The sequence below is a fragment of the Mirounga leonina genome, unplaced genomic scaffold (assembly GCF_011800145.1).
Source record: "Mirounga leonina isolate KUSES-001 unplaced genomic scaffold, KU_Mleo_1.0 Mir_55, whole genome shotgun sequence".
Taxonomy (NCBI): domain Eukaryota; kingdom Metazoa; phylum Chordata; class Mammalia; order Carnivora; family Phocidae; genus Mirounga; species Mirounga leonina.
This window is the reverse complement of record NW_023270816.1, coordinates 2,479,247-2,502,146: the sequence shown is the minus strand read 5'-3', so window position 1 is coordinate 2,502,146 and position 22,900 is coordinate 2,479,247. Positions and strand designations below refer to the sequence as shown.

The 22,900-nt window shown below is 48.6% G+C and overlaps 1 protein-coding gene across 3 annotated transcripts in view; it reads right to left on the bottom strand.

Moving 5' to 3' along the window:
* Positions 1-313: 313 nt before the first annotated feature.
* The window catches only part of LOC118001966 (transmembrane protein 181), a 71,124-nt gene continuing 48,537 nt past the window's right edge, over positions 314-22,900 (bottom strand). For all 3 annotated transcript variants that reach the window (XM_034992176.1, XM_034992178.1, XM_034992177.1), the window contains exons 7-17: positions 17,560-17,640; positions 15,489-15,588; positions 14,856-14,986; positions 14,528-14,619; positions 13,183-13,240; positions 9,144-9,246; positions 8,490-8,541; positions 6,153-6,235; positions 4,953-5,042; positions 4,012-4,078; positions 314-3,592 (exon numbers count right to left, since the gene is read on the bottom strand). In XM_034992176.1, the coding sequence (XP_034848067.1) occupies positions 3,514-3,592; positions 4,012-4,078; positions 4,953-5,042; positions 6,153-6,235; positions 8,490-8,541; positions 9,144-9,246; positions 13,183-13,240; positions 14,528-14,619; positions 14,856-14,986; positions 15,489-15,588; positions 17,560-17,640 (936 nt within the window). In that variant the 3' untranslated portion in view covers positions 314-3,513. The remainder of the gene's footprint in view (positions 3,593-4,011; positions 4,079-4,952; positions 5,043-6,152; positions 6,236-8,489; positions 8,542-9,143; positions 9,247-13,182; positions 13,241-14,527; positions 14,620-14,855; positions 14,987-15,488; positions 15,589-17,559; positions 17,641-22,900) is intronic.

Genomic DNA, 22,900 nt, shown 5'->3' with positions numbered 1-22,900 from the left:
AATGTGTTCGTACTGCAGGGCTTCCACCATCGCTTTCATAATCCTTTTGTGTCCACAATTAGGCCCTTATTTATAAATCAGCAACCACGTTGGGAGGTTATCTGATTGATTTAAAGGAGGGGAGGTGAGCCCCAAGCCCCAGTCTGTGACCTCACCTTCAGCGCTCATCCATGGGCCACGTTCACACAGGAATAAAGACACGCTTCTGTGTCCACTTGCTGAAATCAAGAAAGCTCTACTTTTGGCCCTAAAGCACTCATGCCTGAATGGCCAAACGAACTCCACACGCAGGAGCAAATAAATCACGTAAGAATCGAGTATGTAAAATTTATTAACATGTACCAGAAAGGAAGTTTCAGAATGAAGCCCTTTCCAAAGTGTTAAGTTTGCCATAAATAAACATTTATTCACTTTCGATTGATTACAATGATCGTTCTGTGATCAGGGGTTACTGTGCTCATGGACACAAGTTCCAAGATCTACTACATAGTTCTATCTTTCCTTTTGAACTTTAAAGTTTTTATTTTACAAATACAGTCTTTTTGTAAAAAGGCAGTTTTCAGTAGCAGAAAGTTCTGTTTCACTGTGTGGTATTATAGTTACCAGTATATCGAAAACATGTCAAGTCAACATGAACAGGATAACAAGATGTCACAGACTAAAGCGACTTCCCTTGGGCCTGGGGAAAAGATTTGTAGCTTTTTTTCCCAAAAGTCTAACCTCTAAGGCAACTGGTTTCTAAAATCCTCAAAATACATAAATATTCTTTAGTGACTTAACTCGTATGTTAACTAGATGTCCCTTTTCACCATCCCATCTATGAGCTTCCATGGTTTTCCCTGTGAGGAGGATTCCAGGAAATAAGTCACTGACCATACTGCGACCGACTTAACACAACTGTAGCTTCAGTAAATAGTTCATGGAATGCTTGAGGCTGGTGAGAGTTCTCTTGTAATCTGCCCCTTTAGTGGGCTGGGTTTACATAATGTATCTAAACTTTTATTGCAATCTGTAATTATGTACAGGAACAATCTTACAAACCTTGAATATATTTTATATATCCCCTTCTCTAGCCTTTCAAATGGGGCTTAAGAGAGAGAAAACTGCATCACTTCACTGCTGTAATGATTTAATAATAAATCAAGCAGACCTATTACCCACACGGATAATGATGCTCTCCCTAGGGAAGCTGAAATACGTACGGTCATCTTCCAGGTTCCCCTAGACTGGACCAGTGTAAAAAATTATCCCAAAGATGATGTTATTCAAGCCATTACCATGGAAGAACTAAAGTCAGCCCTTTGAATTTACAACTGAAGTTTGCAAAATTGATACTCTCCAAGAAAAAAACAATTTTCTTGCTCCTGTCTAAAGTTTCTGGCAGACTTGGAGTGTGTTAACCTAATACAGCATATACACTACATGCTAAATGCTATATACTTCAAGCAAATTTTTACATGGAGTACATAATACGTTGATATTATGATATACCAGAGACAAGACTGAAAACGCACGATTTAACAAAGAACCATTTTCCCCTTACATACTTCCTTTTATAATTTTTTTGTTTCCAACTTAATTATAAAAAGTAAATAAAGACTCACATATTTTCATTTCAGTGACTTGATGCCATGAAGAATCAAGTATGAAGATATCCATCATCAGTTTATAATATAATTACACTATAGGACAAAGACAAGTTTTAAAAATAAGTTCTAATGTGTATGGCTAAATGCTTCAAATAGTTTACATTTACTGATAAATAACAGCATTCCAAATTATGGACATTTAATAATGATTAAAACTTGTAAATTGTATCACATATTAGAATACATTAATCAGCACAAGTTTTCGTCATTTACATAAAATTATAGTTAGTAGAAGTTGAAAAATTTGGTTAACAGAAAAATTTTTCCAATACCTTGGAGTACACAGAATCAAAAAAAGTAATCACACCATGGAAAATGTAAAAACCACGTAAACTTGAATTACCCTTGCAATAATACAGTTGTTTTAATTCAAACTTTCATAATTACAAGGTTTTAAAAACAAATGGAATCCATATTAAAGGTACGTTATCACTAAAGTTTAAACAGATGTTAAGTCATGAGAAGTCTCTCATGAACCTCTATAAGGGCCCAGCCTTACCTCAAGTGGAATACAATTTTTAGCGATTTGAGAGTTAATGCATAGATGAAGAAAACGCAGGTACTGCTTGCAGAGCGGAACAATCCTATCCTACGCACTGCATCTGCCCAGACGCCATCCGTTAGGATGTTAGCTGTGACGGTACGTTAACGGTTCAAGAAAGACGTCATTGTCAGAGGAAAAGGACAGGAGATACCAGACTTGTACACTTAGTCTTTGACATAAAGGAACTGGCAACTCTCCAGGGCCTTCTATGATGCCACAGATTCAGCAGCTCGAGACAACTTTCGTCTTCCAGAGCAGGGCCTCCTCTTCCCTGGCCACTGGAGGGCGGGGCCTGCTTCCCAGCAAGTGACCTTCTACCCAAAGATGTGCTTCCACAAATCATCGAAAATGTTTCACTTTCTATCATCTAGGCTTCAAATGTGAAACTGAAAAACTTTTTCACAATAAAGAATCTATAATATATCCTTTGTTTAGCTTTTATAAAAAAATAATAAAGTTCCACGGGGTGTTATCCCTAAAGGAGCTGTAGAAATGACAGCTTGTAGGAACTGTAGCGGATACCCTCTTTCCCATCCCAACCACAGCGACGTCCGCTCACACGCACACTCGTGTGTACACAGCTCTTGGAAAACCATGGCAGCAGGACCTCTCCCCGAGCTGGCGCTTGTCGGTTATCTTACCCTTTCCTTATGAATCTCAGCCAGTCCTCCTCAGACCCTCACGACACGAGTTCTGCCCTGTGGCAGTGAAGGGCTAGAACCTGCTCGCCCACCATTTCCCTAATAAGCTATTACTTAGGCATTTCACACAACAGACAGGAGTTACTAGTCACCTGGGATGCTTGGTTACCCAGAGCACTCAAGGGGGAAGGAATGTCCTTGGGAGACAGACACAACAATAGGCTTCCCTTTGAGTTTAAAGGGCTGAAACTGGTACAGGGCAGGGAAGAAAGGAAGAAAGAGGAGAACGCCACCATGCTGACGATCTCATTCATAAGGGCTTTCCATGGACTCAGAAAGAGCAGATTATTTAAAAAAATAATAATAATAACTCTACTAAAAAGAGGAGTAATTACCTCCTCACCACTAAAAATGAACTCTCTCATCCGAAATCCGGAAAAGGGATTTGGCTGTTTACACTTATCAGCGCCACTCTTCCCAAATGCAGCCACTCTAACACTAAATTTGGCCCAATGTTTAAATTTCTCCTTGGTTTTGGTTTTCCTTTAAAAAATACGTAAACAAATAAGGACCAGGAAATCTGGGCTTATGAGACAAGCCTGAACACCAGCAGGAGCGGGGAAGGCCAGGAAGCGGCGCTGCGGGAAAGCGTCGGCCCGGCCTGCCGGCGGCCGGGGGCTCAGTCGCTCTCGGAGCCCTCCTTGTACTGTGCCCGGATGGCCTGGCCGTTCTGCAGGGGCATTTCTTCATAGTCACTCCTGTCACAAAAGAGACCCTTGATGCCAGTCGGCTTTTGACAGCTCATCTTCTGTTCTTCTCTTCCACACTGACATGCCATTTCAGCAAGAAGGCATTTCACGGCTCCGCGCTCCCCGTTTCTACCGCCTGCTGCTCCTGCCCACTCCTCACCCCCCACCGAGCACCAGGGCCCGTTGCCAGGGAGAACTGCTCCTCCTGTGGGCACCACCCATGCCAAGTGTTCAAAAAAAGGAACACCGCTCAATCTAGTCAGAACAACGTGAAAACAGAACCCCATGGGATCATGGGACACCCCCAGGTGAAAGAAATGTCATAATGCCTTGCAAATCATTTTAGAATGATTAACAGCCTGTTCAGTAAATGCACAAAACCAGGCGCAACGCTCACCATAGAAGGCTTCAGAGAGGCAGGGACTTACCCATAGATCACATCATCGTCAGAGTCATTCAGCATGGAGAATGCAGGGTTGTCTTTCAGCTGGGACTCTGGAGGCCAACAAAAGCATTATGTGATTAGCCCGGGGAGGCAAGATGCTACCGGGAAAGGACAGGAGTCCGAAAGAGCGGGATTCAGATCCCCGCTTCCACCATTTATTATCTGTGTGACCTGAATGAGTCTCGCTCCCGAGCCTGTTTCTCGCGTTCGAGCCAGGGGCAGCATCACTACTTGGCAGGCTGCTGGGCAGACCGCGCGGTGGAAGCACCCGGAGCAGAGAGGCTCCAGGGGGAACCCTCCAACGGCAGCTGTGACCCGGCTATGTTCTCCCAAGTCCACGTGGGTAGCGGGGGCGGAAAACACCCGGGAGACCAGAGGCGCCCGCCCTGCTCCCTCCCACCCCGGGGAGGAAGCAAGCCACCCAGCCTCGTTTCTTCATCTCAGGAGGCACTAACTGCATCTTCATCACAGAGCTGCTGTGAGGCTCGAGTGGGACCTCTTCACGAAGGTGCTTGGAGAACTCACACAACACGGAAGTCAGGCGGTGGGCCTGAAATGCTACACCCCTGCCCAAGTGCCAGGAAGTCAGGAAGTTCCCGTCCTTTTCAGCCTGTGTGACAGTCTGGCTCTTCTTACATTCTGGCTTTCTCTGGATGGCCATGGCACGAGCGTGCAACAGACCTGGCTTCACACGGCTCAGGGACATGCTTGTGCCGGGACCCACTACCAGAACCACTGTTCCCGTCTTGTGCTGAAATGACACAGCACATGCTGTGTTCTAACTACGACTCAGGGCTCACCCTGCAGCTTACCTCATCCCTCTGTGCTAGGGTTGGGGGCCCAGCACTAACAGGGAACCCGGGAGGTGGGTCCTGAACTGCTGTGAAGCCATCTGGCCAGCAACCCAGCCCCAAGGTGGCTTACCATACAGGGCGTTCTTCGATGGAGAATACACAAAGGCCAAAGTGTAGAGGTAAAAGTTCAACAAGCCATAGAAAGATAAGAATTCAGCTGGTGATACTGGTCAAGGGAAATCAGCAGCCCCGGAACACTACGTGTTTGGACATTTCAGCTGGGGTCTTTGCTTTCAGTCTGGCTGCTCCTTCTAACCACAGCAGTCCTTTCCACTGCTCACCACCAGCGAGGACCTCGGGGTTCCAAGGCCCAAACAGCAGGACCCCAGAGGGCAAGCCCACAGCCAAAGGTTACAGTAACCTTTCAAGGTCACCTGTAAATAACAGGTGCACCGTGCTCTTTTCTATCCATGGAAACCTCTGGAGGTGGCAGGACCTGATGTGATCAAGTTACTCACAAAGGGCAGGAGGGCTGTGCACACATATGGGTAAATAAAGAATGCAATCAAGAACTGGAACAGTCTCTCAAACCAGTCGTTCTTCATCTTTTCTGCATTACAGACCCCTTTGAGAAGTTGATAAAAGGTTAGTGTGAAATCCAGCCACTAAAATTTGAAAAATCCTGCATTACTTCTAAGGATGTAAGAAGCCCCAAGGAAAGAAGCTAAGATATAAGGGATCAACTCTAAAGCGCCCCCTGATGGACGCCATCACTGAAAGGAGGAGTGGCAAGCTCCGTCAGCGGCCAAGCATCTGAAGAGGAGTTTAGTGGACAAGGAGCCTGTCCCACGGGTCTCAGGGACACGCAGGAACCGAAGGACATCCTGCTACCTTATGAGCCTTTTCTGGGGACACAGGCTTAAACTGCCCTAATCACCACAACCTGTGGACACCGCAGCTGGATACATCTGGGTGATGGGGAGAGAGGACTCTCAAATCAGGCTCAGCCTCCCCCTCAGTGCTCCGTGGGGGGAACAGGCACCTCGGACTGATGCGAGGTTCTGAATGGGGCTTGGGTTCCCGAAGAATCCCCAGGGACCCGAGAGCAGGGTGGGGGGGAGAGCAGCTGGGGAGTGTGACTCCCTCGGGACCGCTTCGCCCTGCCGAGCCTGAGCCGCCGCCCACGGGGGTGGGCCGTGGGGGGGCCCGCGGCACGCAAGGCACCACAGTGCGATCACCTGCCTCTTCTTCACGTCTGCAGCCCGGACACGCTAACCACCCCGTGCAGAGCGTGGCCCTGAAGGCTGAAGGCTTCCCACTGAAAGGATATAATTCTGGTAGTGAGTTGACAGCTCAGCAACAAAATTGTCTTGTAATACTTGTGCTCCAAACCTTAAATAAAGGATGACGATGCTGAAAAAAAGGGGGCGGGACAGTAAGTAAACAGAGCTGAGGAAATGGCACCAGCTTCACAGAACTCATTCCGTTCACCCCGCGCACGTGGTCCGTTCACTACAATTTCCGCACGGACCCGTGCGCACCCCCGGGCCTGCGAGAGCACATGCGCACACGCACACAGCACCCCGGCCTCAGGTGCTTGGTCTCGGAGTCAGGAGGGCCGCTGCTGGGGCAGAAGCAGCTAAGCATGCCACAGACCATGTCGCAGCCCCGCATCAGGGGCCCGGAAGCACCCCATCGGCACGTCCTTCCCTTCTCGCACTGCCTTAGATCTCATTTCCACGACCAACTCCTACCACAAACGACAAGGCCCTGAGGAAGTCACATTTCCCTCCTCGGGCCCAGCGATCCTCACAGTGAGGAAGCATGGCGCCTCTGTTCAGACACCCGCCTGCGGATACACATGAGGACAGAAGGTTCTGAGGACAGGGAGCTCCGCAGCCGACGCGGCTCTCCCCTGAGCAACTCCACAGCCTCCAGATCGGCACCCCGCGCGCCTCTCCCCTCCCTGTGGTCCACTGTCCACAAGGACCAAGACCGATGATCGCTAACAAAAGCGCAAATCGGAGCCCTTCACCTCCCGGCTCTGACCCCTCCCAAGGGTTCCTTCCCATCCCCGAAAATAAACTGGGACTCCTCCTGGCGGCGTGCAGGGCCCGACCTCACCTCTCCGGGGGCCACCCTCCCTTCACGTCCTCACCTCCCGGGACACTGCTGTCCCCATGTGTCTGCAGGGCTCGTCCCTCAGGCCCCAGGCCAGTGTCCCCTCCTCAGAGAGACGTCCCCTCCGGTCCCTGTCTAAAGCAGAACCTCTTCTGCCGTCGTCACACATCTCGGTTTTCATTATAGGACGTATGCTATTGATCTACTTGTTTATCACCGTCTTCCTCCATTGGAACGCAAGCCCCGTGAGAGGGAGGAACTTGGTGGCCTGCTGAGCGGAGCAGACACGCCATACACACTTGTTGGACAAACAGTTGAGTCCCCTTGAAGCTTATATGAAGAAAGACCATAAAGGCAGAATGACTGCTGAGTCAGACTCTACGGAGGTCACCCTAGGTGTCCCACTGCCAACCTGCGGACTCAGACTGCATGAGAGTGAGGACGTGTGAGGGGCCGTGAAGGGTGTGAGAGAGAGAAAGGGTGTGTGTGTGCGGGGGTGTGAGAGGGAGTGTGTGTGAGAGGATATGTGAGAGAGTGAGGGGTGTGAGAGTGAGGGGGTGAGTGTGTGAGGCGGGGATGTGAGAGTCTGTGTGAGGGAGTGAGTGAAAGTGTGTGTGAGTGTGTGTGCGCGTAAAAGCGCGCGAGGGCGCATGAGGGAGCACGTGTGACAAGCAGAGAGCGCCTGTGCACCAGGCGCTGAGGAAGGGCTGCCTTCGCGACGCGGGCACTGGCTTCCAGGTGAACGCGGGTGCTGAGCGAGGCGCGAGCCCACGAAGCCCCCGCCGAGTTCGTGTGGTGTGGTGAGCGATGAGCACGACCCGCGGGAAGGGACGCGGGTGCGCACGGGAGGCCGCAGCTCAGGCAGCCGGGGGACCCAGAGCTGCCCTGCAGAGCCCGCCTCTCAGAGTCTGCGTGCGGTTCCCGCCTAGGAAAAGGGCTGGCAGCCACTTATTTGCCATCTAGACCGCCAAGGAAGAAAGGCAAGTGACCAGATTTGTTTCCCTCTGGACTTGGATTTTAGCAGAAGGAGACAAACCACAAACAGCCCGACGATGACCTGGCGTGCACTCACAGCAACAGCCTCGTCCCCGGGCCTCAGCCTCCGCAGACTCCCGCCGAAGCGTCCCCTCCCCCGGGGCCACCGCGCTGCAGGTCAAGGACACCCACGGTACCGAATTCAAATGCACCGTCCTCTCCTTGGAGCACCACAAGGATGCCAGGTGCCAAGAACGCACGCACGGCATTCTAGTCCTTTCCCCCGCGCTGGGCTGTGGCTGCTCCAACATGGCGCCGGCAGAGCAAGCAGGGGCTCGGGCCACACGGCTCAGCCCCGGCCACTCCCCGGGGCGTTTACAACACAACAGGAGCTCTCCCGGCCGCCGTGCACCCTCAGTGCCTGCCCGGCGCAGGAGGCCCTCTGACCGACTGAACAGATCTGGCTAGAAATGCCCCCAAATTAACTCTGCTAAAAGGGGAGAAAAGACACGCATGACAGGAAAATACAAATTCGCTGTTTTGCTTCTTGGAAGAAATAAAGTCTTCTTACCTAATGACAAGCACTACAAAAGTCAATGCAGTCAAAAATTTTAACCTGAGATCTGAAAAAGAAAGAAATACCCCATTAAACCACTTGGGAAGTAAATTCCATTCTCATCTCAGGGAGCTTAAAAATAAAGACAAAAAATAAGCAAAGCCTTCTGAACAAAACCCCTCCTCCCTCTGGACCTTAAGCCTGTGTGCACCTGAAGCCCAGAAGAAATGCTGTCCCACCTCCCCAGAGTCAGGGAGGATCCCCAGAGACACCATGGCCATTATTATTTGATTGTGACAGATTGAGGGAAAGGATCCTAGGAGATCAGGCGAGTTGCCCTGACTCAGGACTAGGAAAACGGCCCCAGCCACCTCCTCTGCAAGGTACGATTCTGGAAGGATTCAGGCAGCTCCAATGGCCACACTGGCACCCAGGGCCCCAGGGGGCTTCCACCCCACAGGCCTGCCTCCAGCGCTGGTCTGAGGCCCAGAGTTACCCATTCTGCCCTGTTGTGGCTCCCCAGGGACTGAAGGCACTGGTCTCCCCCCCAGCATGAGGGAGTGGGACAGGTCCCCATCCAGGTCAGGCCTCTTGCCAGCCACTCCTCCCACTGTGTGAGGTCAACTCCTGGCCCACCTTGCCTTGCGCAGTTTGCGATGCGGCACTTACCGACATAAGGCATGTGACGTAGCTCGGAACAGGCCCGCACCATCAAGAACAGAAGGTATAAAATATACACAGCTGCCACCACCATGAAGAAAATCTTCATTCCCTAGAACGACACGAGATGGGCAACTGCGTAAGAACAGGGGCTCAGCACTGCTCCTCCCTCCACCACCACCACAAGCAGGGAAGCCAAACATTTTTTTTTTATATTCTTATGTTAATCCCCATACATTACATCATTAGTTTTAGATGAAGTGTTCCATGATTCATTGTTTGTGCACAACACCCAGTGCTCCACGCAGAATGTGCCCTCCTCAATACCCACCACCAGGCCAACCCATCCTCCCACCCCCCTCCCCTCTAGAACCCTCAGTCTGTTTTTCAGAGTCTATCGTCTCTCATGGTTCGTCTACCCCTCCGATTTCCCCCGCTTCATTCTTCCCCTCCCGCTACCTTCTTCTTCTTCTTTTTTTTTTTCTTAACATATATTGCATTATTTGTTTCAGAGGCACAGATCTGAGATTCAACAGTCTTGCACAGTTCACAGCGCTTACCAGAGCACACACCCTCCCCAGTGTCCATCACCCAGTCACCCCATCCCTTCCACCCCACCCCCCACTCCAACACTCAGTTTGTTTCCTGCGATTAAGAATTCCTCATATCAGTGAGATCATATGATACATATCTTTCTCTGTTTGACTTATTTCACTCAACATAATACCCTCCAGTTCCATCCACGTCGTTGCAAATGGCAAGATCTCATTCCTTTTGATGGCTGCATAATATTCCATTGTATATATATACTTTTTTTTTTTTAAGATTTTATTTATTTATTTGACAGAGAGAGACACAGCGAGAGCAGGAACACAAGCAGGGCGAGTGGGAGAGGGAGAAGCAGGCTTCCCGCCAAGCAGGGAGCCCGATGTGGGGCTCGATCCCAGGACCCTGGGATCACGACCTGAGCCAAAGGCAGACGCTTAACAACTGAGCCACCCAGGCGCCCCGTTTTGTTTTGTTTTTTAAGATTTTATTTCTGTAGAGCCAAACATTTTTAATAGGAGCCTAGAATCCTGAAGGTCACACTCCATAACACAGAACAAGAACGTGTTCCCACCGCTGCGACTTCCTTGGCTAGACTCGGCCTCTCATCCTGTCTGTGAGCACAGGTGGCTCACCAGGGGACAGCCTCAGCCCTTGCTAGTCAGATGAGCCAGAATCTAAGCTCCTTCCATGACGCACGGAAAGCTCCTAGCACAGGGCCTGGACGTGGCAGGTGCTCAATACACCAGTGGCGGGTCTTCAGCTTTTTTCAGTTTTCTGCAGGTCTCTGGTTTCCAGTGTTTCCCCTAGTAACAGACATTGGCCACTGACTGAGAAGGGGAGAGGTGACCACAACCACGGCAATGGCTAGCCTTGCTCAAGTCCTTCCAAGTGCTGGCCAAGTGCTTCGCGTTCCTGGTCAATTCAACCTGCGCAACAACTCTTTAGGAGAGACTGCAGTATTACCCCTTTCGCAGAGGGAAAACAGAAGACTCGGGAGGGTTGGAGGCAGGCCCCCAGGAGCACAGGTTTGACCAGCAGGCTGTCCAGGAAGCTGGTACGCTGGCCCAGGTACTAGCCCCCTGTGACCTCAGACAAGACCCTTGACTGCCCCTCCGTTTCCTCACATGAAAAATGAGGGGACTGGACCAGACAAAAGCTCTAATAACAGATTAACATGAACCTATATTATTTTATGTAAATCTGGGGAGTTACACTCAACCAACAGCCCTTTGTATATGATCTATCACTGGGGTCTGCACAGTCTTCCCTGAGAATGTGTCAAAGCAGCTCTTCCCTGTCCCTTCCTTTGGTGTCACGCCCTCAAGGAGAAAAGGCTGCTCTGAGGCCGAGCCCCTCACACACATGGCCTCAAGCCTTCCAGGGGTGTCCAGCGCCCCTCTCAGGCACAGCCCTCACTGGGCCTGCCCTGACTCAGGTCTCCTGCATGGCTTCCTCCGAGGCCCGCGCCCCACACAACACTGCAACAGCGCCTCCCTTCCCTGGCCTGGAATGCGCCCCTGCTTTCCGGCTCCAGGCGCAACCCCTCCCCCCAACAACCTTACTAAAGCATTATGAGTCTAACAAAGAACAAAACCCAAATAAAGACACCTCCTCCCCCTAGTAACTTGGGCCCACTGTCCGTAAGGACATGGCTGGCAGGACACCACACACTGGTCTGTACTTACTAAGCCTTCTCTCCCTCACAAGGTCCTATATGCTTTGAGGACAAAGATCATGGCACAATGTTCATAAGGCATACACCAAGCAACCTTCAAAACTCCTCAAACTTCTAAATAATGGGATGGAAAGGCTACCGGCACTCCCCTGCTGAACTCTGGTTAAGAATCAGGTGCTCGTACTACTTGCTAGGACATGCGTCGTCTCAACACAGGTTACACATCTTTCAAGATATCATCATTCACTAAACCTCCCTCTTTCTCAGAGGCCATTCCCATAAAGAACCACAGATTTTACCACTTCACGGGAAGCTCTGCAAAGCCTCCAGAGAAATGCTGGATATCACCCAAGCTCAGGATTCAACTCTGTACCTCTGGGACTGCCCTGCTGGGAGCATGCCTCCTAGACACCTTGCAGGGCTCCCTCTGACCCCCGGCACCTCGCACATCCACACCTGGGCTCAGCAGCCAGCTGCGCCCAGGAGGGGCTGCCCTGAGATGCCAAGGGATAACGATAAACCTGGAGACTCGAGGGAAAGCCACACTTGGGGTTGACTGCCATTTGCGGACCTCTGTGTAAAATAAAGACACTGGACCCCTTGTTTGAAAGTACAAAGTATTCTCAATTGGTGAGAGCAGAGCATTACCCAGGGTGCTGGGCCCTGTGGCTGCCAGGCCTGCAGGCCCACACAAGCTGGCCTGGCCGCTCCATTCATTCGCTTGGAAACCTTTCTCGACTTTAGAGAGTTAAATGAACAAAAATGTTTTCTTAATTGCTCTACAATGTTCCTAAAATCTGACACACCTTCTGTGCCTCAACCATAAACCAAGGAATGGGAGTGACAACTTTTTTTTAAAGGATTTTTTATTTATTCATTTGAGAGAGAGCCACTGAGACCGGGGCGCGGGGCGGGGCGGGGGGGGGGGGTTCAGGTAGGGTTAGAGGGAGAGACAGGAGACAGACTCCCCACTGAGCAGGGAGCCTTACAGATGCGGGGCTCAATCCCAGGACCCCGGGATCACGACCCGAGCTGAAACCAAGAGTTGGATGCTTAACCAACTGCGCCACTCAGGTGCCCCAAGACGACCTTCTTTTAAAAAGAATTTTAGTGTTTATAAACAAATATTACCTCTAGTCCTGGAAAACTAAGTCTGGACATTTAGCAAAAAGACATATTAGGTGAAGAAAGCTCATTTCACCCCAAACAGCCGCCTTCTAAGCAAGGGCGACTTCTACCGAATATTCTTTCAAACTTTTTTTTTTTAAGATTTTATTTATTGGGGTGTCTGGGTGGCTCAGTTAAGCGTCTACCTTCAGCTCAGGTCACGATCCCGGAATCCCATGTTGGAGGCCCACATCAGACTCCCTACTCAGCAGGAAGTCTGCTTTTCCCTCTCCCTCTGCCCTTCCCCCTGCTCATTCTCTCTCTCACTCACTCTCTCAAATAAATCTTTTTTATTTTAGAAAGAGAGAGAGAGAGCACAAGCAGAGGGATCTGCAGAGGGAGAGAGAGAAGTAACTCCCCGCTGAGTAGGGAGCCTGGCAGGGGTTCTATCCCAGGACCCCAGGATCATGACCTGAGCTGAAGGCACACTCTTAACTGACTGAGCCACCCAGGCGCCCCGACAACTTTGTTTTTAAAAGCTTATTTCTCATACTACTCACACATTTTTCCAAATTTTACACCCGTGAACCTTCTATAGGCTGCCCTAAATAGCCAGTTAGCAAGCTCATGTCAGCAGCACATTTTAAGTTACCAAATTGAGTATTTTTAAAAAACTGCATTTAAAGAAAACCCTCAGGCATCATTAATAATCCTTACCTGAAAATTTCCTGTGTCAACTCGGTACTGGTACATTGGATCGTGTAATTCATTAACTCTGAAAATACAATATTATAAAAAATCATAGATCAATAACTAGCTTACTTTTCATTGTATACTTTCATTTGGCTTTTATTTATTTTATTTTATTTTTTTAAAGATTTTATTTACTTATTTGCCAGAGAGAGAGATAGCAAGAGCAGGAACACAAGCAGGGGGAGTGGGAGGAGAAGCAGGCTTCCCGTGGAGCAGGGAGCCCGATGCGGGACTCGATCCCAGGACCCTGGGGTCATGACCTGAGCCAAAGGCAGACGCTTAACGGCTGAGCCACCCAGGTGCCCTTCATTTGGCTTTTTACAAAAACTTTTTAACAGAGGGCAGTGCCTGGCTGGCTCAGTCAGATGAAGATGACACTTCATCTCGGGGTTGTGAGTTCAAGCCCCACATCAGGTGTAGAGATGATAAATAAATAAATAAATCTTATTAACATAAGCAAATTAACCAACAGTAAGATTTTTAAAAAGTAATCCTAAATTTCACATTGTAAATGCATCTAGTGCTACTGAACTGTTTGCCTGCAGTTGTCTACACTGTGAAGTCACAGTATTTTTCATTACAAAAAGTCCCTCTCTCTCCTGCAACGTCAAGAACTGTTTTCAGGCACCTTTCCAATGGCATGGATGGGCACTGGGGAGAGACGAGTACACAAAGAAAGCTATAAAAGTCCATGCCGACTTCCACGCAACTCGTTTTAAAGTGAAGCTGGATAGCTGAGGAGGCAGGGACAGGGCAGGGAGACGAGGCGGGCTGAATTCTGTCATTACTGGGCCATGGAGTCAGACGTGCCAAGGGCCAAAACCATAACCCTGGAATGGAACTCCTTTCTGCAGAAAATCCCACTCAGGTGCATCGGGCTGTGACCACATTAGGCTTGTGCGTTGGTCCCATTTTACAGAAGGACAAAACCACTATGTCACCATAAGCCTTGGGAGCCAGTGTAGGGATGGGGATGCAGGGATGGGGAGTTCACGGGTGCAAGCCCAGGGAGAAACTAAAGCTTCTGGTGGGGAGGAGCGAGCCAGGCCCCCTGAGTACCGTTCCTACAGACGACAACGTCTTTGCCACCTTGAAGGAGAAATCTTTCCAGCTGAGACTAGAACTGTGTTACCTACATGCCAGTCAGGCTGAAATGAATCCTCAGTTCAAGTCACACTATCAAGTCTTGAAACCCTGGTGACAGATTCCTTTCTGGATGGGTTCACAAAATACAGTGAGACTTTGGATCTGTCCACCTTTGTCAAATGCTTTCCATGCCTGAGGTTTCACACATAACAAAATTACTCACGTCTGCCATATTCCCAGTGTGACAGAAGCCAACCACAATAGTCCAACAATGAAGAATTTAGGCAAATAGAAAGTCAAACACTTCCTTTCTCCCTAAAAATCAAAGAAAAAGTAAGAAATAAGTTAGTAATTCTAGCAAACCATTAACCCCTAGTAGACCACACTAGATCACAGACACTCCGATCATTTCTACATAGCATGCACTCTTCCGCTGACGGAGGCTGAAGACAGATTCTCAAGGAGACGTTGATCGTAAGGACTGTCACCAGAGTGTGGGCCAGAAGGACGGGGTCTCGGACCCCCTCTGGCGGGGCTGGGTGGATGCTCACCTGGACGCGTACCCCGTGATACACACAGAGCCAGAAGAGCAGCAAGGCACATAGGAACACGGACTGAAAGAGATCGTCCAGCATGCCCGGAACCCAGCTGTTGACCAGAAAGGAGAGCGGGAAGAACGGATCTGGAAGGCAACAGACAGAAGGGCCTGATGGACGCAGGCTCTCCCCACCCAGCACAGGGCATCCGTCCTCTCGGTGAGGGCAGGACTCACCATCACCTTCTCCTCAGTCAGAGCCAAAGGGAGGTAGTGAACTAAAGGCTGTTTTGTCTTTCAAAACACCGAAAAGCCAGTGAACAGATCGCTGCAGCGATCACTACAGAGCGCCGTCTGCTCGCACCACCCGCGGCTCCCGCAGGCCTGCGAGTCCCGCGGCGGCTCTGCAAGCAAACGCCTTCTGAAGCAGGGGACGAGAACAGACGGCCGTGTCTGCGGCCCTTCCCGGTTCTAACTACCCGAGCAGTCACTTGTCTGTGAGAGCTGCCAGGCATCTGCCCGGCCTGGTGCAGCACGTTTCCCGCGCTCTGGGGCGGCCACCTGTTCCTCCAGCGCCCGGGCTCTTCTGGAGACTCTGCAGCTTTATGCTTTAAAGGGGGAAAGCTCCAAAACAAAAATGGGCACCTACCATTGTAAAGCAGCAGCAGAGGCAAAAGAATGGACATCCACTTCTGCTCCATCCCCCAGTCTCGCATGGAAAACTTCCGGAGGGAATGTGCAAACAGGCACTGCAAACCGAATCAGCAACGCAAGTTACTGTGTTTGCTTCCGCCTTGCTCAGCAGCACGTTGTTAAGTCTTCCCAGACTGATGGTCAGTCTTCCCAGACTGATGGTCAGCCAAATCTGAGTTAACCCCTTGCTGCCCTGAGATAAGATGTGAATCACCGGCAAGGAGCTGCGGGTAAGAGGGTCACAAGCTGTTCTCCCAGGGGCAGGAGGGGGCAGGGAATACACCGGCCATAACCCCCTGCCCCCACCCCTCCCAGCTCCCCCGGGACAGGCTACTTCTATCAGGTCGGCCCCACACACCCACACAGAGGACCTCCCTGGGGATGGGCCACACGCTCCCAGCCAGGCGACATCTGCAGATGGCACCAGCTTGTAAGGAGGGCACCAGGGCTCCCTGAACAAAAGGAAATGAGGCCGGTAACCATGGTCAGAGGACGTGTTTATTTTCAAACACCTCCCTGAAGAAGCTGTGTTGAGCCATGGGAGTTTCTTTAAAGTACTTTAAAACATTACACAAGTTGTATAAAAAGACCTGGAGTTTTTTGTTTTGTTTTTTTTTCTGTAATCTAACATAAGCCAATGATTTCCGAGGGAATTTGGACTTCCTGGGCGGATGGGCCATTTCTCCCAGCCTGTGAGGCTCAGGCTCATTTCTCTTGTTTAAGAACATCATGCCATGGGTGCCCGCCCTTTGGGCCCCAGAGTGTGGCAGCAGACCCTCAGATAGCAGAGACGCTTCAAGAGACAGCAAGGGTTTCTGCTGACCAAACACCAACTGCCGCTCTCCACTCAGCTTTAGTAGGTTCGTTAGGGGAAGCCCTGGGCATGGCTGGGACCGCAATCCCCAGCTCTCTGCAGGTTCCACCGTCCACCAGCGGCTGTGTCCTCTCCCCCCATCCACACTCAGGTCCCATGTCACCACCAACTGGCACCTTCCTCACACGTCTGTCCCCACGAGCCTATGTCCTTCTGTGTACAGTTGGACTGTGCAGTGATCCTTGCTTGGGTGGCAATTCCCCCACTGCAAAGAGGGGATAATCTCCTGAATGGCACACCCTCCGTGTCAGCAAGGGGCAAGCAGCTGAGGGGTGGGCCACCACCCTTCAGATGGCACGGAGTACCAACACACGCCCTCTCTTCCTCCAGTATGTATGTGTGTATGGATTGATGTCCTTCCTCCAGTTTTAAATTCCCATCTTCACCGACTGGGCCTCTGTGGGGATCGCGTCTGCTTCAAGGGTAAGTATTTGCCCCAAAGTCACAGGGTGCTTGCAGGCACTGAACTCAGAGCCCAAAGGAGCCAAAAGCTTGTACTGCCAAACCCACTCATCTGCGGCCTTCCTCCTGAAAAAGCCCAGAGACCAAAAGGTCTGGTACAATTTTCCAAACGTAAAAACCCAAGCATGTGCCGTTATCTGCCTGCGTAAAAAGAAGGTCGTTCAAACAAGGCGGGTGAAATGGCACTGCATTGCACCCTGATGAGCATTTACTTGAAAGGGGTCTGTCACCACCCTGACACCACACAGAGGTCCTTACAAACTGATGCCAAGCTCTCTTTTTGCACGGTAGCACCTAGCTGACATTTGGAGTATTTGGTAATATCAGGTCGGCCCGTTGGATGGAGCATCTGAGTTCAGATAAATCTCCTGCATGGTTCACATTTTTTTTTTTTTAAATTTAATTCAGGCTAGTTAACATATAGTGTAATATTGGTTTCGAGAGTAGAAGTTAGTGATTTGTCCCTTACATACAACACCCAGTGCTCATCCCAGTACATGCCCTCCTTAATCCCCATCCCCCATTCAGCCATCCGCCCTCCTGCCTTCCCTCCAGTAACCCTGTTTGTTCTCTATAGTTAAGAGGCTCTTACGGTTCGCCTCCACAGTTCACACTGTGATAATCATAATTCATAAATTAACTCTGCCCTTGTTAGGATTCTGACGTGGTCTGTCAAGCAAATGGGACTTACAGTGACAATGAAGGTAAGCACCACAAAGACGAATCGGAACCAAATTTCCAATTGGGAAAATGCAGGGTCATAAGTCTTCCACTAAAATGTAAAGCAGGAAAATAATTTGAAAAAAAAAATCCATCTAAAAGGAAGTACACCAGATTAGTAATAATAGTTATCTCTAGATACAATACTATAATTTTAAATGTTCTCTCTTCTATGCCTTCTTACATGTTCTAAAAAATTTTAACACTTAGTACATTTTATTTTTATATTAAAGAACACAGACTTTGAAAATCTTAATTATAAGAGTTGGAAATTGTTTTAAATGGTCATATTAATGATAAATCTGACAAATAATTCTGTAATCACAAGAAGAGCATTTGGCTTATAAATTTCATATCAAAAAATCAATGCTGTCGGGGTGCCTGAGTGGCCCAGTCAGTTAAGTATCTGACTATTGGTTTTGGCTCAGGTCATGATCTCAGGGTTGCGAGATCGAGCCCCACATCGGGCTCTGCGCTGACTGTGGAGCCTGCTTAAGATTCCCTCTCTCCCTCTCCCTCTGCCCGCCCCTACCCTCACACACACTCTCTATCTCTAAAAAAGAAAAATCAATACTGTCAATCCCTTTATTAGAAAAAGCCATGTTTTCCATTAAAAGAAAGAGATTTTTAAAAGATGCAAAAATGTGAGTAGGTAGGATATTCTAAAAAAAGATTAAGTGAAACACATAAATATGAATCCGACACCAAAAAGTACAATGGAATGACAGGTGTCAGCTCTCATGCTGAGTAGATTCACTCCTATCAAGTATACACCTAACGGAGTGGAGGATGCATGCACCACATACCGATGGCAGGCAGAAGGCAGCCCTTCCAATCTCGGTCACAAGCCAGATTTCTCACCAGACCCCAGAACACTGCACTGCACTGGGCCAGTGAGCCCCACTGTTTTAATGCATTTAAAATCATTTGAGCAATTTTGAAAAATCTACTTCAGAATAGAGTTATAGACATGAGATTTACCTAACTTACCTGAAACATTTAAAATACCCACACCCACCCACACACACAGGTACACACACACATACACACACGACACATACACACAGTTTAAGACACTGCACAGGAGGCAATGAAAGACAGTCATCTCTGGCTGGTAAGAGAGAGATGCACCCTCTAGCTGCCCCGAGCCATGGTGGGGAGGGAGCCCAAGCAGAGAATCATGGACACAATGCTGGAAGTCCAGGGAGACAATCCACTGGCTGTGATTCAAAGTACAGAGTACTGAGAGGAGAGCTGGAAGACAGAGCTCTGGACACCTGCCAAAGGTGGTCCCCCTCATGTCTCCACCTGAACACTGATCAGGGCATGATGCACAAAGGGTCACTGGGTAGCATACCCCAGTGGTGAGAAGGAAGTAGCTTTAGACTTCATGCTGGTTTGGTCCCACCTAGAGAAGTTTAAAAGCAAGGCCTAAAAAAGTCAAGCCATTTCCAAGTAACTTCACAACATCCTAGAACAAAGCTCAAAGACATCTATAAGAATACAAAATCTAACATCAATAATGCCTGGCATTAAATAAAAAATACCGGACATGTAATGCTGTGTGTGTCAACTATATTCAAAAAAGAAAGATAAGAAAAAAGAAAAATACCTAACGAAAAAAACAAGAAAATCTGAACTGTAACGAGGAAAAAAAAGAATCAATCAAAACTGCTCCAGGAATCCCAGATGACACGGAATTAGCAGATAAGGGCAGCAAGAAGCTAGAGGAAAGTCTGAACACGTGAGGTCAGAATCTGGAGGAGCAACAACAGTGGAAGAGATGTGACAGAGATGAGAGAACATGGAGACGTGCCAACAGACATGATTTTAAATGAACCAGCACAAAACTGAACAGAGCGTAAGCTGAGACAACTTCAAGTGGCCTAAGAGATGTGTAGGGGCGGGGGGGGGGCAGGCGGGGGGCAGGGCAAGAGGATTAAAAAAAATATTTGAAGACATAATGACGGAAATTTTTCCAAACTTAATGAAGACTGTGAACTCACAAATTGAAGAACTCAATGAACCCTAAGTAAGAGAAAGGAAGTAAAGTACATCAAGGAACACCAGAATCAAATTGTTTAAATAAGTAAAAGAGAAAAGCCTAACAAGTCAGGGTAGAGGGGGTGGGAGGGGAGAAGCATCTATTCAGGGGACAAAGATAAGGAAGGACAGCAGATTTCTTGCCAGAAAAATGCCAGCCAGAGGACATTTTCAAAGTACTGCAGATGAAAGTCACCACACAAGAAACACCACCACTACACACCGACTAGAATGGCCAAAATTGAAAACACAACCATACCGGTGCTGACGAGGATGTGAGGCAACTGGAGCTCTCTCATACGCTGCTGAGGGAACGTAAAGCAATACAACCGCTTTGGAAACAGTTTGTCAGTTTCTCAAACAGCCAAACACACCCCTGCCGCATGACCCAGCCACTCCAATCCTGGGTATTTACCCAAGAGACATGAAAGCACATGTCCACACAAAGATTTATATACAGGTGTTCACAGCAGCTGTACAACAAACAGCCCTAAACTGGAGACCATCTCAATGTCCCTCAACAGGTGAATGGATAAATAATCTATGCTGTATCGGCACACCAGAACAAAAGGAATGAACAAATGATGCACCCAACAGCATCAGTTAATCTCAAAATAATTATACTGAGTGAAAGAATTCAAACATATTGTAAGATGATGTTTATATAAATATTTTTAAAAGATTTACTTATTTCTTTATTTTAGAGAGAGAGAGTACAAGCAGGGGGTGGGAGGGCAGGGGGAAAGAGGGAGAGAGAATCTCAAGCAGACTCCCCACTGAGCATGGAGCCCGATGCAGGGCTCGACCTCATGACCCTGAGATCACAACCTAAGTCGAAATCAAGAGTTGGACACTTCACCAACTGAGCCACCCAGGCACCCCGTGTTTATTTATTTATTTATTTTTTAAGATTTTATTTATTTATTTGACAGAGAGAGATAGCAAGAGCAGGAACACAAGCAGGGGGAGTGGGAGAGGGAGAAGCAGGCTTCCCGCCGAGCAGGGAGCCCGATGTGGGATTCGATCCCAGGACTCTGGGATCATGACCTGAGCCGAAGGCAGACGCTTAACGACTGAGCCACCCAGGCGCCCGCACCCCGTGTTTATATAAAATTTTACATAAATACAAATGAATCTGTAATGAAAGCAGATCAGTGGTGGCCGGGGGGATGAGAAGGTAACAGGAGGAAGGGGCATGAGGGAACTTTTAGGGACTGAGGGGTATGCATATTGTCTTGATTATGGTGAGTGTTTCCCAGGTGTGTACATGTCAGAATGGATCAAATTTTATATTTTAAATATGTGCACTTCATTGTATGTCAATTATACTTCAATAGAGCCATCAAACGAAAAACAACAATTAACAATCAAATGTTAATGAGAAAAGAGAAATCATAGTGATTGAGGGCATATGAATTTTGAAGTCAAAGACTCAGGTTCAAATCTCAGCCTTTCCATTTTCTAGCTGGGAAACTAGCTTAATCTCACTAACCCTCAGATTTCTCTTCCATAAAATGGGGATACTATTATCTACTTTATAGAATTATCAGAACATTTAACTAAGATGATGCTTACAAAAAGTTTAGCACAGTGCCTGACAAACAGCACAAGTTCAATAAATAGCAACCGCTATTATAAATCTGAAACATAATGCAACTATTATGATCATTGCTATGGTGTTTAAATGTTAAATAGTATCATTTACAAAATCATCACAGTAGCAGTTATGAGCACTGATGTGGGGTATCAACATCAACATGATAGTCAAATAGAAAAAAGTAATACGTATCTTAGTTTGAAAAAACATTGTAAGGCACAGTCAAGAAAGAAAAAGTGTTAGCATCAGGAAAAAAATTCACAAAATACGTTTAAAGTTACAGTGATGAAAGTATCTGACCCTCAAGAGACTGAGAAGGAAAATAACTAAGGAACCCCTAAAGGAGGGGGGACTCTGTCGGAACAATATAAAACACCTCGCTCACTTTAAAAATTAACCCTAGAAAACAATGCTTTATCCAATAAAGGTAGCTAAACGTAAAACATGCCTTCAGGTCTAATCTAAAAGTTCACAGAAAGAGGAGGAGGAGGGTGGTGTGGAACAAAGCGCTCGATTCTGGCCCTCACCGCGGTGGCCGGAGCCCTGGGCTGGCGGCTGGTGCACAGCGGACCCTCCGAACAGTCCCTTAGCTCCTGCTGTGCCTTCCCCCTGTCCTTCCCGATCCAGGGAAACCATGTCCACCTGGCGTTTCTCTGCGGGAGGCTGCCTGCACCAGCAGCAGCTGAGAGGAATCACCTCTGTGTTCTCCTGGGACCGGGCCAGCCTCCCAACCCAGTCTGGTATTCGCTTGTGCCAATGGCTTGGAAAGTCTTTCTTCTCCCTTGAGGGAGCCCAAGAAGAATGTGGGAAGTTCCGAGAACAGGGCCCTGGCCCCTCGGCTGCAGACGATGGATGCAGTGACGCCAGGACTAGGAGAAGGGCCCGCGGGGACCGTCAAACAGCCGGCCAGTGTCTGTGCCGGCACCAGGATCGATTGGGACGGCAGCCACTGCGCGGACCTCACCGCATGGAATTAGGGGAGTTTGCTTTTGCGTTTACTTTTAAGCGCGAATGTGTACGTTTGAAACTAGAAAGTAAAATAAGTGAAAGGAAATGGAGTAAACTCCCAGAAAACATTCAGGCTTTAGACATTTACTTCGAAATCTTAAGAGTCATCAATCCATTCGCTGGCATGTGCAGCGAGGCCCTCTGGCCTTCACAAAGCCACCTCTGTTCTTCCAGAGACTGGGGCTCACCCTGCCATACTGCACGCTGACTTTGCAACAAGCATCCATTTTAGGCCCTAGGCCATTTCTCCCTAATCACAATCTACAGAGTTTTGGTCCAGTTCTCCATTCACCGTTCAACATTTGTTGAGCACATCGGGGTACTCACTGATCAGGTGGGTGGTACTCCCAGCAACCTAGGGCAGCACTAAGCAACCCCCTGGAACTGGTTCCAGGCTCAGATTCACAGCCTGGGTTTCCAACACTTGAAAACCGATATAAAAGCTATTATATAGAAATATTTGGAGGGAAAAAGCCTAACATATGCTTTTATAATTTGTCCTATGAGAACAACAGGGCAAGTATGACCCAAGAATCTGGTCAGTGCTTCTCGAAGTGCTGCCGGCAGCCAGTCCTCTCAATTCACATGGAAACCGGAGGGTGTCTACCAGACAGAAACCTGAAGGACTCAAGAGCATGAGCTATTGTTTTAATCTCATCCCCCA